The sequence below is a fragment of the Lepidochelys kempii genome, chromosome 6 (genome assembly GCF_965140285.1).
Source record: "Lepidochelys kempii isolate rLepKem1 chromosome 6, rLepKem1.hap1, whole genome shotgun sequence".
Taxonomy (NCBI): domain Eukaryota; kingdom Metazoa; phylum Chordata; order Testudines; family Cheloniidae; genus Lepidochelys; species Lepidochelys kempii.
In genome coordinates this window covers 86,880,751-86,897,696 of record NC_136385.1, presented here as the reverse complement: position 1 = coordinate 86,897,696, position 16,946 = coordinate 86,880,751, and the positions used below count along the sequence as shown (strand labels likewise).

At 45.3% G+C, this 16,946-nt stretch overlaps 1 protein-coding gene across 1 annotated transcript in view; it reads left to right on the top strand.

Moving 5' to 3' along the window:
- The first annotated feature begins 235 nt into the window (after positions 1-235).
- The window catches only part of SNX6 (sorting nexin 6), a 54,326-nt gene continuing 37,615 nt past the window's right edge, over positions 236-16,946 (top strand). Inside the window, exons 1-4 of the mRNA XM_073348999.1 lie at positions 236-311; positions 409-456; positions 10,361-10,465; positions 11,083-11,193. Coding sequence (XP_073205100.1) covers positions 306-311; positions 409-456; positions 10,361-10,465; positions 11,083-11,193 — 270 coding nt within the window. The 5' untranslated portion in view covers positions 236-305. The remainder of the gene's footprint in view (positions 312-408; positions 457-10,360; positions 10,466-11,082; positions 11,194-16,946) is intronic.

The following is a 16,946-nucleotide window of genomic DNA, read 5'->3' as shown; positions in this document are numbered from 1 at the left end:
CCATTGTTAGCAGTAAGGGTGCAGGAGTGCCACCTATCCAGCTATGGAGGCCCTCACCTCGCCTCAGCGCTCCCTACACCCTGCCCCTGCAGCGTGGGCGCCAGCCTCGCCTCAGGGCTCCCTCGGCGCCCCTGCTGCTCTCTGCGGGAGCTGCGGGCCCGCCCAGAAGGGCCGACCGAGGAGCGCACTGGCTCAGCAACAGCCTCCGCCTCCCGCTTTAGCTCCGCCCGGCCCCTCCCCTCGGCTCCGGGCTGCCCGGCGGGCTGGGCCTGCGCTTGCGGAGGGAGGGAGCGCGGGGAGCAGCCATGATGGTGGGTGTCTGGGCGACTGCGGGCGCCGCTGGGAGTCGGGCGGGAGGGGCGTGTGGCCGGGTCACTAACCTGTGCGCTTTGTCTCCCCCCGGAGCAGGAAGGCTCGGACGACGGCCCAGATTTCCTCTCCGAAGAGGACAGAGGAGTAAGTGCATCTGCCCCTGGGGCTCCCAGGCCGCTGGCAGCTGGGGACCGGGCCCTGCCCTGCCGTGCCGGCGCCTGGCACCCGGGAGGAGGGCTGCGGCTCTGTCCTGAGGGTCCCTGGCGGGGCGGGGGCGGTTCTGTTTTGCAGGATCCGGGGCCCCTGTGTCTGGGTTGTGGGGTCTGATCTGCGAGTTCCTGGGCCCCTCACACTGGGGCACGCGGGGGTGGGGGGTGTGGTGGTGGTGGCGGCGTTTTTCTCTTGGGCTTGTGTGTGCATTTTACCTGAATCTTAGTTCCAGTTGTGTACCCTGGGTCATAACTCCTCGCCTCCATAACGGTCCGGGTATCTAAATGCCGTTACCGACACTGATTTGTTTTGATGGTTTTTAAATGCTATTATGGTTTGGGATTCTTCTCCTCTCAGGATAGAAACAACGCGGCTTAACAAGTATACTTTACCTTGTTGTTTATATTCCCCTAATCCCTCCACTCAAGTGTTTTTTTAAATAGCTTTTGTAAAAAGTAGTTTAATCCAGGTTCATTTGTATTTTAGGAGATTCATATTTTGCATCTGTATAGTTCCCACTCAGATCTTTTTTTCTCTCCTACATGTGCTTCTTAAATCTTCTATTGCATTGAGCAGGGGTGACAGATTTGGTGGAGAGCACTGAATTCCATCTTTGATTATAGGCCAGGGCCTAGGTAATATATTAACGCTATCTTCTCTTTTCAGTTTATAGCATACCTCCCACTGATAACAATGGGAGGCTTGTGCCACAGTATGTGTGCAACTAGGACTTTTAGTAACAGAATTTTTGTTATTTAATCATTTACTTTTAGTTTGGTACCTCATTTTTGTGTTCAGTATCAGTTAGAAAATATTCTAACCATTGGGCTTGGACCTATTTCTGCCCTTTGTTTCTCTTCTTCTTCCCTGTCTGGACCTTCTCTGTGTTCGAAAAATGTACCAGTTTAACTAGATTGATTGAAAAATGCAGATGCACTTAAACTGGTGTAACCATTGTCCATATTGTTTTGGCTTAAGTCAGTCTCTTAGGAAGAATTGACCTTGACCAGCTAGGTTGAGGGAGGAAAAGTCATGCTTGGCTTGGGGTTAGCTAGCATGTGATAGCTAATATAGACAACCCCATAAAAATTAGGAACTTCTTAAAATGAAAGCTAAGTTTCTGAAAATGCCATGTAGACCACAAAAATATATCATGCAAATCATATATTTGACACATCTGGCATAAAGTTAGGTACCGTAGCTGGATTTTTAAAGGGGGACAGGTAATTTTGACCAATAACGGTATGTAGGCATACATGTTAAGATTTAATTGGTTTTGGTCATGAAGCATAAAATGCAATTAACAAGAGGTCAGGAAGGACTATTACTCTTGTGGACTTGCACTGTTTGGCAAGTGTATTGTAGAGTCTTTTTAGTATTCCTACTGAAAAATGCAGAGTAAATAAGAGAGGGACGCTGGGGAGAATGATCAGTGAGCATTTACAATGCCACTGGCAGGGCAGGACCCCACTGCAGAAGTGAGAGAGAGAGTGAATGTGTGTGATATTTCTAGAAATAAATAGGTTGCCCTTCTGTGAAGTATTAGATAATGGCCATAGTTGCAGGCCTTTGTATACCAGTAGTCTGATCTTATTTAGAAAATTCTATATTTTCCCTCCCACTACTGCTACAAGCTCCTGTAGTAACATATTCATAGTACGGTCTCATTTAATGCCTTTAAAAATGTGTTAGTCAAGGGTCTTGACCAGGGATCTCAAACTCAAATCATCATGAGGGCCACATGAGGACTAGTATATTGGCCCCGAGGGCCTCATCGCTGAAACCTTTTCATACAACGATACAAAAGTGTAGTAAAAAGTGAAGATTAATATAGTATACTATTAAAAGTCAATGTATTAACTTTTTTAAAACTGTAATGCGAAGAGGGGTTTTAATAAAATATAAACACCTGAAACTATTCCTTATGTGGTCAGTAACACTCATGATGATATACACCAGGGGTCAGCAACGTTTCAGAAGTGGTGTGCAGACGCGTCATTTATTCACTTTCATTTAAGGTTTCGCTTGCCAGTAATCCATTTTAATGTTTTTTTAGAAGGTCTCTGTCTATATATTATATAACTAAACTATTGTCGTATGTAAAGTAAACAAGGTTTTCAAAATGTTTAAGAAGCTTCATTTAAAATTAAATTAACTTGTTGATCTTATGCTGCTAGCCTGCTGCCAGCCTGGGGTTCCGTTCACCTAGGCCAGCAGCAGGCTGAGTGGGGCCTGCAGCCGGGACCCCGGCTGGCAAGGGGCCGGCAGCGGGCTGAGCAGGGCCAGCGGCCGGGACCCCAGACCGGCAGTGGGCTTAGTGGCTCAGCCCTCTGCCACTCAGCCCGCTGCCAGTCTGGGGTTCCATCCGTCGGCTCCTGCCAGCCAGGGTCCCAGCTGTCAGCCCCGCTCAGCCCGCTGCCGGTCTGGGATCCCGGCTCTGCCCACATAGAGTGGATACCTACCTTCTCCCTGGTTCTAGCCCATTCTCTTCCTCTCTCTCTGCACTGAGCTGAGGGTGGGAGTGCACTGAGCACAGAGCTGGGGGTGAAGGATCAGGTTGGGGTGTAGGGTCTGGCCAGGAGCTAGAATGAGGGAGGGGGCTCAGGGTTGAGGCAGGAGGTTTGGGTGTGGAGTGCTTACCAGGGCATCTCCCATTTGGTGCGAGGGGTGCAGGTGGGAATGTAGGGGGAGGAGGGCAGTATAGTAGCTCCTGTTTGGTGATCGGGGTGGGGGTGGGAATGTGGGGGGTGCAAGAGTCAGGGCATAGGGTGCGGGGGGGATGGGTATGTGTGGGGGGGTGCTGCAGTCAGGGCTGGGGTTGTCGGAGGGGTGCAGGGTCAGGGCAGGAGGCTGGGGTTTGTGGGGGTCAGGGCAGGAGGCTGGGGGGTGTGAGAGGGGGATGTAGGGGTCAGGGCAGAGGGCCTGGGGTGTGGGTGTGGGCTAGTGTCCTGGGGGTGCTCCCTGCCCAGAGCAGCTCACGGCAGGGGATATGGAGGGGATATGCCCTGATTCCACCCCCCTTCCCCAAGGTCTGGAACCCCACCTCTTCTCCGCCTCCTCCCTGGAACAGGAAGCATGCTCTGGCTCCACTTCTCCCCCTACCTGGCAAGGGCCATCAGCTGGTCGGCGGGAGGGAGAGGAGGAGGGGCAGGAACCCAGCACGCTGGAGGAAGAGGCGTGGGAGAGGGGACCTTGCCTGCCCTGCAGCAGCAGCTGGCAGGACCAAGCTTCTTCACCCTGCCCCAGCGGGGGGAAGGGGGCAGGCAGGATTTTTAATGGCACGCTGCTGCCTGCTGGGGGCCTCGCCCCGGCCCCGCTCAGCCGGCCTGGGTTCGGCAGCGGGATGAGCGGGGCCGGCGGCTGGGACCCGGCAGGCAGCAGCATGCCATTAAAAATCGGCATGCGTGCCGTCTTTGGCACGCATGCCATAGGTTGCCGACCCCTGATCTACACTAATAGTCTATCAACATAGCTGTAATGGCGGGAACTTTTTAAAGTAACTATTCATACAAAATACTTTGCTGCTTTTAACAAACATTCTTCCCAACTACTCACAGCGTGCCCTGCTCCGTCTCTAAGGCGGCAGCTCGGTGCAAGGTGAAGTAGAGCATGCTGGGAGTTGTAGGACTCTATTGAGTGAATTTACTCAGCAGTCAGCACCTGTGTTGAAGTGTCCGTGTCCCCTAGGAGGTTCGGGGATTTTTTTTCCCACCCAGGTGTTGTTGAGGGTGAGAGGCGTGGGGGAACAGGCTTGGCTTTTGTAAACTGGAAAATCCAAGATCCCTGTTCCCTTCCCTCCCCCCCCCCGTGATATTTCTCTCTGATTCGCCTTCCCTTTCCCTCCCTCCCAGTGTTAAAGGAAAAGGGCTTTTCCCAGTGACTGGCTGCTGCTGCTGCTGCTTTCCCGGCTCTCTTCTCCCCCAGCATTTCACGCTGTGCATGGGCTCAATGGGGATGGATTTCAATGGTGGGTGTGTTTGGGAGGTTTGAAGAGTGGTGAAGGGGCTGGCCGAGGGTTGGTGTGAGTCGGGGTATAGCTGGAGGGGAGGATTGGGGATGCAGGAAGAGCAAACTCAATGGCTTGGTCCGGAGTGAGGACCTGCAAGGCTGTTTGTCGAGCTTGGGCAGTTTGACTTGGGTAAACTTCAGCGAACTGTGGAAACGGCTCATTGAAATGCACGCAGCAGACATCCCCACCCCCAGAGTGAGAGTGACTGTAAACACTGCCTTAAACAGCAGCTCGGAGAGCCTGCCTGCCCTCCTCCCCAGAGCATCTGTGTGGGAGCTGGCAGCAGCAGGGCCAGAGGTGGGTTATGTTTTGCTGATCCAGCTAACAACGTCTTCCCTGCTCTGCCTCTTCCCACCCCTTCTCTGCCCCCATTCCAACCCCTTCCCCAAATCCCTGCCTCTTCTCTGTCTACTCCCCTGAGCGTGCCGCATCCCCGCTCCTCCCCCCTCCCTCCTGGAAAGTCCTAAGCGCCGCCAAACAGCTGTTTGGTGACAGGAGGAGCAGGGATGCGGGCGGCAGGGGGTGAGGGGATCTTGGCTGCTGGTGGAGTCGGCGCCTAAGGCGGACTGCAGGAAGTAACTCCTCGGGGCTGCGTGTTTGAAACCCCTGGTCTTGATTAAGCAGCTCTTCCAGGATACCTTTTGAAGCGGCCAGTAGGAGCCTCTCTTCTTTCTTTTCCTTTCGCATCCAGTGCCAAATAATTATTAGAGAACAACATAATCACCATCCCTTCCCTTAACTTTTCTGCTGATGTTACTTTCAGACCCCATTTTTCATTGCTTATTTATTCTGAATCTAAATCCCCAGCATTAACTACCAGGCCTCTTTGCAGATTCTTGGTAGTTGATCATAATGTGATCATAAATGAAAGGAGCACAGGCAAGCTGTTCTGAAGGGCTTGTCATCACATAGAGCACTACAGTGGTGCAACTGCAGTGCTGTAGCGTTTTAGTGAAGACACTCCTATGCCAACGGGAGAGCTTCTCCTATTGGTGTAGTTAATCCACCTCCCCGAGAGGCGGTAGCTATGTCGATGGGCGAAGCTCTCCTATTGACATAGCGCTGTCTACATGGAGGGTTAGGTTGGTATAACGACGTTGCTCAAGGATGTGGATTTTTCATACCCCGAGTGACATAGTTATAGAGAGAGAGGTCTGTAGTGTAGTGTAGACCTGGCCTCAGATTCGGCTATTTGAGTCTTAAAAACCATAGCAGCTCTTTTCTGTGGCAATAGTAAAAACAAGTGCTCTTTTGTAAGTTGGTATTTCCCTGGACTTTTTTTTTTTTTGTGGATCACCCTCCTGTGTTTGCACAGGTCATCCCACGCTCTGTAGTGAAGTACTATACACCAGCCTTTGATTAGGTTAATTGACTTCCTTACTGTGTATCTCGACCCCCTTCTCTCTCTAGAGTTCAGACATTGTCATGTCAACAGCACTCTTAATTTTTTAACAATGCGTGGGTAGATGTTACTGTAAATGGTTTGAAATAACAAGAACTGGCATTCCACAAGTAGTTTGACTAGGGTGTGCCAGCTTTCTCACAGTAGTGTTTGAAACCTACTTTGCCCTTGAGAGAGAGCCCAAGATGATACTTTGCTCTTGACCCAACCTCTTCTGAGGTCAGGTTCCTTCTCTCTGAGGTGCCCCAAAAGCAGTTACTCTTATTTTCAGCTTCCAGTTACTTTAAATAAAAGCTGGATTTTTTTGTGTTCAAAGTAGAGAAAATAGCTTTTATTTTTGCGATTCTCTAACTGACTTTGCTTTACAAGAACGTCTACTTGGTGGCCATAAAGTAAGAATTGAAGTATAGAAACATTATGTACAACTTGGCATAATTGCATGCCCACCTAAAATCAGGCTGCCAGTGCTTTTCACAACCTGTTGGTTTAGACTTTCAGCATCTCTATGAAAGTCTGCAGTGTATCCCAGGTTTTTCTTTCTCCTTCTCCCCTCTATCAATAAGCCTTCTGTTGATAGTCATTTTTTTTTTTCAAGTAGTGATGTATAGAGTAGGGCAATTTCTTCACTATTGTGGCATGACAGCATTGGTTTTGAGTCAATACCCAAAAATACAAAGAATGTATTCTTGTTGCACAGTGGCTCACAAAGTTCCTTCAGCTTTCTGATTGTCTTTCATACCATTTATAGAATGCTTCATTACCTTTGCAAATATAAATGGTCCTGTTGCCAGGCAAGCAATGTAGCATAACTTAATATATTGTTAAACTCTCCAAGGTTTATAGAGGAACTACATTTTTATCTGTTGGGCAAGCCATCCATCACAACAGTGTGTTCTTACTTATTGTTTGCAATTGTCCTATTTACTTTTGTCCTTAAAATAGTGGCTTGTGTTCAGAAAGTTACATTTAACATTAATATAGTGGAAAAAATATAAAAGTAAAATAGCTTTGATATTCCAAGCATTGTATAAAGCACTATTGTACTGAACCTTAGAAGTCTACACTGCACCATTTTTGGTTTTGTGTGGCTCTTTGGAAAGATGGTGAAAGAAAACAAAGCAAGTTAGTACAGATTGGCAGGGACATTGGCTTTTTTTCCTGCCTTTGTCATAGGATGGGGTGTAGATCATCTGCTAGGATCATCTGGGCATGTCTTGCCTAATCAATTCCCTGCCATTGCAGAGACCTCAGAGATTGGTGGCACCTCAGGGCGATTTAGCAGGTCTAGAGAAGACCCGCTAAATCAATGGCAGAGTGCTTTCCGGTTGACCCCTGGAGAGCATCTCTCATCAGCGCAGTGAAGACACCAGGGTAAGATGACCTAAGCTACGTCGACTCCAGCTACATTATTCACATAGCTGGAGTAGCGTAATTTAGGTCGATTTACCCCCGTAGTGAAGACACACCCTTGGTCTCTCTTGTTCTCTGCCTATAGCACACAGCAGTTTAGTCTCCTGAGAACTAAATTTAGTTCAGCTAAAGTCATTGGACTCAAAATATGAGTATCTGGGTGAAATTTAATGACTTGTAATATGCAGGAGATCAGATTAAAATAGATAATCTGATGGTCCCTTCTGGCATTAAACTGTACAAAACAGATTTTTCTTCGTTCTGTCCTCATGAAAGTCAGTTTACAGAAGTCTTATTTGAATAATCCAAACTTGTCTTTTATCCACTGTACTACAAATTAACTATTAATGGCATTAAGGAGACTTCCATAGAAAATTATACATTTGTTTTTACATGCTACAGAGTTGGTAGTTACACAACATGAGATAATATTTTCATAACTATTTTGAAATTTGGGCTTTGCCACTTGACTTGCAGTCTTTATAGTTTTCTATGAAAAAGCTGCTCTGTGGGTATGGTATGAAAGGATGTTTTGCTACAAAACCTTACACTTCAGTAGAAACTACAAAAACAAAATAGCCAATTGTGTATAGCCAAAAATGAATATCACAAATATAAAACTGCAAGTAACTAAAAATAATTGGTGGTATAATTAGATAATGATGCGTGAGAAGGTTTCAAAGGCATCATTATCTTCATACTCTTAAAATGTTTGGGTGCTTGTTTGTTCCTTGCAATAATTAAGGAACTGAAACTGTGAATGAGAACTCTGATTCAGACTTCAACATGAATTTACAGCAGTGATAAATACTATTTAATCAAGTCTCCTGTGCTTTGCAAAATTGTACAAGGTGAGACTTACTTCTAAATAGATATTAGCTTTGCTTAAGTATAAATCTTCTTTTTTTAATTTTTAGAAGTTTCATGAGACCTATATCCCTAAAGGAAAAGGATACTAATGCCCCAGTCCTCTAGATACTCCAGCATATTCAAGACATGTCCTGCACATGCAGGGACTAGAGGAGAGATTTTGTGTCAAATTACTTTATTGTATGAATGATCTACAGGGTGTATTAAAGATATAACTCTAGATTGTCCACTCCCATTGAAAGGGCATACAGTGCTTATCTCAGAGTTCCCTTTGTTTTCTCTTCAGTGGGATTGGGCTTCCAACCTCACACTGATGGAAGGGACTGTGACCTGGAAATCTGGGTTTTCCTGGAGAAACCACAGTGCAACAACTATCTTGGGTAGTAGCATTTAGATCAGGAGTGGATAAAATACGGCCCGTGGGCCAGATGTGGCCCGTCTGACATTTCTGTCCGGCCTCCTCTGCCCCCTCGCCATCTCTGAGTCCAAGCTGCTAAAAGTCCTGCGGGGGAGCGGGGTGTTCAGGCATGCTGCCTGCCTGCCATGGCCCTATGCTGCTCCTGGAAGTGGCCGGGGATGGAGGTGGCTCCGTGCACTGCCCCTGCTCCCAATGGGAGCTGCAGGGGTAGTGCTTGCGGGCATGGGGAACGCACGGAGACCCGCTCCCCCCTCCCACCAAGAGGCACACAGAGACGTGCCAGCAGCAGTCGGCCGCAGCTGCTTCTGGGAGGAACATGGGGCTGTGGCCGGCAGGGAGCCTTTCTGAGCCCTGCTGCACTGCTGGCTGGGAGCCGCCTGTGGTAAGCACCTCCTGGCCAGAGCCTGCACCTTGCACCCCCTCCCGCACCCCAATCTGCTGTCCCAGGTCAGAACCTCCTTCTGCACCCAAACTCCCTCCCAGAGCCCATACCCCTCATTCCCTCCTGCACCCCAACACACTGCACCAGCCGGGAGCTCCCTCCTGCACCCAAACTCCCCCCCAGACCCCGCACTCCCTCCATTAATATAGTAGAAATGTGCGGCCTGTGGCAACTTACCAAAATTCGTGGAGTGGCCCCCCCCCGCGAAAATTATTGCCCACCCCGATTTAGATCCTGCTTCTCCTTTGATCTCCTTCTTACCTCTTTATTCTTCCACTATCAGATAAGGAACAGCAGTAACTCCTGGAAGAATTTTTTTTGCCATTGTGGGTGGGGGAGTCTGCAATCCAGAGGCAAGGCAGCAGCCATCGTTCACCCCCTTCTTGTCTTCAGAGCCCAGATTCTTCTTTTTTTGGCACCTACTGAGAGACTTAGTTGGTGGAGGGAGTGCTGTTAGCCACAGCACTCAAGCTGAAGTCCACCATCTAGTTCTTCCGGCTTTAGTTTTTCCTTAGAACGAGTGAAGCACCTGATCCGCAGTTTCTGCCATGACTGTGAATTTTGTCTTTGTTGGTTCAGACTTAACTGAAAAATTGAAATATTTGGCCTAAATTGAATCTTTAGATCCACTTCCTCTTAGTAGATTATGAGAATCTTCAGGCTGACTTATTGAAACCTCAAATGAGAGCCACTCTACACATATCCTAACACATCTCTGGCCAGCCATATTCTCTAAAGTAGACAAGATGAGAGTTTTTAATAAAAAAAAAAATTGAAAAGACTTTTTAAAAATAAATCATTCCTTTGAATATCATAAAAAACAAAAGGCATAAACTGTCCCCCTCTCCCCCTTGAGGGCACCTTTAAAGTTATCCATTCATATTACATGCTCTTTAGAGTTGTGTGTTTGTAAATAATAAAATAATGTAAAAATTAGGGGAAAAAACAGCTGTCTGTTTAGAATTCAAAATCTTTAAAATTTACAATGTATTTTGCTTTTTTGAATTGTGAGAAAGTTAACAAACAATATATAATGAGAAATGCAAATACTAATAATAGGGCACAAACAAGGAAGCATAGTAAATGAAATGGCTATGCATGGTTGTGCACTGCAAGAAATGTGGGTTGGATTTGTTTTCTCACTAGCTCTATTTTTTACGTTTTGTTCTTTCCATCTGTTGTGTTGTAAGGATGCCCATCAGTGCAGTATCAGCTCATGCTGAATGAGAAATGAAGTGCTATTTTCGTTTAGTTTTTATTAAGTCTAAACTGATGTTCTTTGTTTAGCTTAGAGCAATAAATGTAGATCTCCAGACTGATGCTGCCCTGCAAGTGGATATTTCAGATGCTCTTAGCGAGAGGGACAAAGTGAAATTCACTGTTCATACCAAGGTAAACCCAGCCTTGTATCTGGATGACGTTTAAGAGTAATAAATTAACTAAAAAATGAGAGAGACACTGTCAGCCTCAAGTAATCAACAAAGAAAATTCAAGTTGTATATGCAAAAAATGTTGATTTAAAAGGTAAAACCATAACTTACTTAAGAGAACTTACTTGAGATTCTCTATAGATTATTCTGTTTTACCATGTGATTCCCACACTTACTTTGTTAAATTATTGGCAGGCCTTTCTACACACACTTGTATTTTTCAGTGTGGTGTACATTGTTTTCTTCATTATTCACTACAGACTTGAACAGTATACTTCAGGATAGTAGTATGTTCTGCCTCAGGTTTACATTTCAATTTTCTAAGTAACTTATTGCTTGATTTGATGGTTTATTGGTACTGTCTTTTCATGATGTTACTACTATAAAATAGATTACTTTTATCTTACAAAACTTTAGAAGATAAACTTACTCAGGATGCAGCTTACTTGTAGTAGAGTTTAAGGTGGTTTTACTGTTCTTCTAGTTGTAGACTACTTTTCAGCATTAAGATTATAGAACGTGATATAGTAGTGTAAACTTCTGAATACTTAAATCTGAAAAAAGCCCCCTTCTTTGCAGAGTTCTTTACCAAATTTTAAACAAAATGAATTTTCTGTTGTTCGGCAACATGAGGAGTTTATCTGGCTTCATGATTCCTTCGTTGAAAATGAAGACTATGCCGGCTACATCGTAAGTATTCTAAACCTTTCATTTTATTTGTCTTGTTCATTTATGAAATGCTGTAGACTGAGGACTTGATTATCACATGTGCTGAGCACCTATACCATTTAAAGCTAATAGGTGCTATAGGTGCTCTTCCTCTCTCAAAATCAGGCCCTGAAGTTTTCCTACGTTGCGTTAAGCAATTTCACAAACTCAGATGTTGAAACACATTCTTCGGTGAGCCAGTGTAATCTTAGTTATAACATGTTTTATTGCATTGTGCCTGTCTCTTCTTTGCTCCAAGAATTTTGAGTGGCTTAATGTTACAACTGTATAGTTTAGTCTAAACCTATTAAAACATAGAAGACACGTGAACTGTGAAACTTGGCATACCTGTTTTCAGAAATTAATGTTTAACTTAGTGTTTGTTGAGTTAAGTTTTTTTTGTTTCCTTTGTTTGTAGTTGGAATGGCAATAAAGAGTTCAGTATTAAGCTGTAAAGTCATCAGTGTTCTTGGAATTTTGTTCCATTACTAATTGTTCCTCTAGGAGGAGGAGAATCAATTTTCACTTTGGATTAATTCAAAGAAAATAGTAAATATGGTTTAAAGTAGGACAAAGAAAACATAATGGATAATTTAGAGGACTTCCCCCTTCGGACTTACTTCAGGCATTTGGGGAATGGATGTCTCCAAAGTAGTTAGTTACATGATGAAAGAAGTAATTGTAAACACAGCTAGCGTTAACGTCAATAAATTGTTTTAAAAAGGAAATAATTGACATTTATCTTTTTGAAGTTAAGTTTACACATTTAATTGACGGTTTTTTAAGAGTATTCAAAACTAAAATATTGTTTTTTTTTTACAAAAATAGTTTTAGTACTTTTATGCACATTGTCCATCCTAATGCACCATTTTAGTTGATCACAAATCTGATCATATTAATTTTTTCATCCTGAAAAGGAAGAGATGAGAGGTACTTGAGAAGAACAAACCTGTTTGCCTAGGCTATGTCTATACTTAAAATGATAGAGGCACATCAGCAGCGCTTTAGTGTAGACACTCACCACAGCGATGAGGGGTTCTCCTGTCACTGTAGTTAATCCAGCTCTCTGGGAGGTGGTAGCTAGGTTAATGGAAGAAGTAGTGCTGTCTACACTTGGAGTTAGGTTGGCCTTGCTACATCTGTCAAGGGTGTGGATTTTTCATGCCCCTGAGAGACTTAGCTTTGCAGATGTAAATTTTCAGTGTAGATCAGCCCTTAGTCAGTTTGTTAATGCTTTGAGATTAATTTTTCTGAGTATGTAGTAAGGGCTTAAAGTGAAATGAGAAGTTGTTCTTAAACAGTTTATATTAACATGTTCAAACTTCAGCATAATTTTCCTTCCTGGTGTACAGGCTAGATGAAAAATTCACACCCCTGAGAAATGTAGTTAAACTGACCTAAGCCTTGGTATGAACACCTTTGGGTGGATGGAAGAATTCTCAAGGGGGTGGATTTACTACAGCGATAGAAAAACTCCTTCTGTCTTTGCTACGGCAGCATAGCTGCAGCTGTGCTGCTATAGTGCTTGTAGTATAGACATAGCTTTAGTAATTCAGGAACAGTTAAGGTGAATTGTTTTAACTTATAGTGCACCATATTATAAAATAACTAAAAGGTTAAGTGGCCCAAAATTTTACCTACTGTATCTTTATTTACTGTATGTGAAGATCGTATCTCTTTTCCAACAAATGTATTTTTTAATCCCAGCAGCCTAGCAATAATGGTAGAAAAATGACTCCAATTTCATGCTTTTCAGAAAATATGAATGGAGGGCATTAAAACAATTTTTGAAAATACCTTGACTATGTCCCCTTTGTTTAAAAGAAACATTAGAATAGTTAACTGAAGTTAATTAAGTGAATCAGAAATGGTGTTTAATTTTCATAAGGCTAGTTGTAAGTGATTATTGGAACCAGAAAATAACATTTTAGTAATATGAAAAGAGATTATCATGGGGCATTGGGATAGTATGCTCCATAAATTGTTCATCAGGTGACTTTTGGCCATAAGAGTGTTAACTATGAGCAGGGAGGAGAATGGCAGGAGTTCAGGTCTAAAAAGCTTTAAGCAACTTAGGCCATGTCCACACTACAGTATTAAGTCGATGATCATAAGTTACTTTAATAACATCGGTAGAGCACATCCACATAGTGTTCTTTGTGTTGGCTTGAGTGCGTCCACAGTTGTTGCTCTTGCAGCAACACAGAGAGCATTGAATCATGGGTAGCTATCCCATTGTGCAACTTGTCATCCTTTGCCACTGGGAGTTCTGGGAACGGATCGTGGTGAATGATGGAGATGTGCTTGCCGTCCCGTGATGCAGTTATTTCCGTTCCATCGTTCCGTGGGCTTCCTACTTCGTTTTGTGCCATTTTTCAACAGCCTTTGTAAACTGCGTACCCACTGTCTCTGCCTGACAGCATGGATCCTGAGCTGCTGACCATTCTGGTGATGAGCATTATGAACACAATGTTGCTGGTACTGCAGTATTTTATGGGGTGCGAAACAGAGTGAATCAGTGGTGTCTGTTCTGCTGTCTGCCATGGAAACAAAATAACTCAAGATTGCTGCTGGCATTCACCGATCAGCTTGCTATAGTGGACTGTTGGTACTGGGATCAGGAAACAAGCACTGAGCAATGGGATCGCATCATGATGCATGCATGGGATGACGAGCAGTGGCCTTTGAACTTTTGGGTGCTCAAAGCCACCTTCCTGGAACTGTGCGCGGAGCTCACCCTAACGCTGTGGTGCAAGGACACCAGAATGAGAGCTTCCTTCCCTGTGGAAAAGTGAATGGTGATTGCTGTGTGGAAGCTGGCAACTCTGGACTGCTGCCAGTCAGTCACAAATCAGTTTGGAGTCGGAAAATCCACCGTGGGTTTTGGTAATGCAAGTGTGCAGGGCCATTAATTGCCTCCTGCTATGAAGGACTGTGACTCTTGGTAAACTGCAGGAAATAATACATGGCTTTGAGGCAATGGGATTCCTTAGCTGTGGCGGGGCAATAGATGGAACACATGTCCCAAATTTGGCCTGCAACCATTTTGTGATGGAGTACATCAATCAAAAGGGCTACTACTCCATGGTCATGCAGGCGCTGGTGGATCACCATGGCTGTTTCACTGTCATAAATGTAGGGAGGTCAGGGAACATCCATAATGCATGCATCTTTCGAAACACTGGACTGTATAAAAAGCTGCATGCTGGGACTTTCTTTCCAAATCAGAAGATTCTAATGGGGGATAAGGAAATGCCCATAATGATCCTTGGAGACCCCGCCTGCCTCTTACTCCCATGGTTCATGAAGCCTTACACTGGGAGTCTAGACAACAGCAAGAAGCACTTTAACAACAGGCTCAGCAGGTGCTGAATGACCACTGAACATGCCTTTTGCTGGTTAAAAGGTTTCTGGTGCTGTCTTTTTGGCCAGTTAGATCTCAGTGAGGAAAATATTCTGATGGTCATTGTGGCCTGCTGTACTCTGCATAATATTTGTGAAGTGAGGGGGGAAAAAATTTCCCCAGGGGTGGACCACTGAGGCCAAGCAGCTGGCTGCTGATTTTGAGCAGCCAGATACAAAGGCAATTAGAGACGTGTAGCGGGAGGCTATTTGAATCAGGGAGGCTTTGAAGGAGCATTTTGACACTGATTCCCAGTAATGTATCTTTATGTAATGCATTCGGCCAGGCAATGTTTACTTGCTGCCTGTAGTACTTGCTTCTTGATCATTAATTGCAAGGAGCAAATATTGCTACCCATAGCCACTGTGTTTGAGAGATGTATGTATGTCACAAATAAAGACTCATTTTATTTAAAAGATTCAACTTTAATAATGGGATAAAACAAACTTCTGTAACTCCAGCTTTCGTTGGAAAATCAGTCTCTATGTGTGGAATGCACGGAGTACTGTGGGGGACCAGGAACACGCGAGGAATGCGGTGGGGAAGTTTGGGGAGGGCACGGACTGGAGTTCTGTAGTGCCTGGAGGGAGAGTCGGGCACAGATGTGCTCAGATTGCAGGTTAATGAGGGACTTCAACATTTGTCTGGCCCTTCAGGAACTTTATCATCTGCTTCTGCCCTTGTGGCCTTTCATGGCTATCCAGCCTGAGTCTTTCTTTGATTGTCTCCCACCATGCTCTGGTTTGGCTATGTGCTGCATCTGTTGACTCCAGCACTTTGTGAAACATATCCTTCTTACTCCTTCTGGGTTGCCGCCTTATCTGATGGAGGTGCTTTGCTCGTTCGGAGGAGTGGGTCTTCAAGGGCACATCTGCAGAAGCCAAAGAAACAATGAACAGAGACAGTACTGTGAATGCATTCCCAGCCATGAATCACAAAATTTACACTCACCTCTTACTCACTGTCCCTTGGTTAACACAGAGGTCAGCACGTGTCCCAATTATGGTGAGTTCGTGGGGGTGGGCAAGGGATAATGGGCAAGAAGGGATAAAGGATGGTTTGCAAAGTGGGTTACTTTGGGTATGTCTGCACTACGAAATTAGGTTGAATTTATAGAAGTCGTTTTTTTAGAAATTGTTTTTATATAGTCGATTGTGTGTGTCCCCACACAAAATGCTCTAAGTGCATTAACTCGGCGGAGTGCTTCCACAGTATCAAGGCTAGCGTTGACTTCCAGAGTGTTGCACTGTGGGTAGCTATCCCACAGTTCCCGCAGTCTCCGCCGTCCATTGGAATTCTGGGTTGAGATCCCAATGCCTGATGGGGCAAAAAACATTGTCGCAGGTGGTTCTGGGTACATGTCGTCAGGCCCTCCCGCCGTGAAAGCAACGGCAGACAATCGTTTCGTGCTTTTTTTCCCTGAGTTACCTTTGCAGACGCCATACCACAGCAAACATGGAGCCCGCTCAGCTCACTGTCACTGTATGTCTCCTGGGTGCTGGCAGACATGGTACTGCATTGCTACACAGCAGCAGCAGCAACCCATTGCCTTGTGGCAGCAGACAGTGCAATAGGACTGAAAACCATAGTCATCGTGTCCAAGGTGCTCCTGGTCGCCTCGGTAAGGTTGGTCAGGAGCGTCTGGGCAGACATGGGCGCAGAGACTAAATTAGGAGTGACTCGACCAGGTCATTCCCTTTAGTCCTGCAGGCAGTCCTATTGTACCATCTTACGGTGAGCAGGCAGGAGATGAGGATGGCTCTTCCTATTGCACTGTCTGCTGGCAGCCAAAGATGTAAAAGATAGATGGAGTGGATCAAAACAAGAAATAGACCAGATTTGTTTTGTATTCATTTGCTCCTCCCTCCCTCCGTGAAATCAACGGCCGACAGTCATTTTGGTGAGGTCTGTCTGGGGCACCTTGAAAACTTTAATGGAGATTCAGTCCTGCCTGAAATACCAGAGGGAGGGATAGCTTAGTGGGTTGAGCATTGGCCTGGTAAACCCAGGGTTTTGAGCTCAATCCTTGAGGGGGCCATTCTGTGTGACAGTTGTTTTTGTTTCTCCTTGATGTAAAGCCACTCCCTTTGTTGATTTTAATTCCCTGTAAGCCATGTCGTCAGTCACCTCTCCCTCCGTCAGAGCAATGGCAGACAATCGTTCCGCCCCTTTTTTCTGTGCAGACGCCATACCATGGCAAGCATGGAGCCCGCTCAGATCACTTGTGCAATTAGGAGCACATTAAACACGACGTGCGTTGTCCAGCAGTATATGCAGCACCAGAACTGGCAAAGCGAAACCAGGCGAGTAGGCGACGTCAGTGCGTTGACGA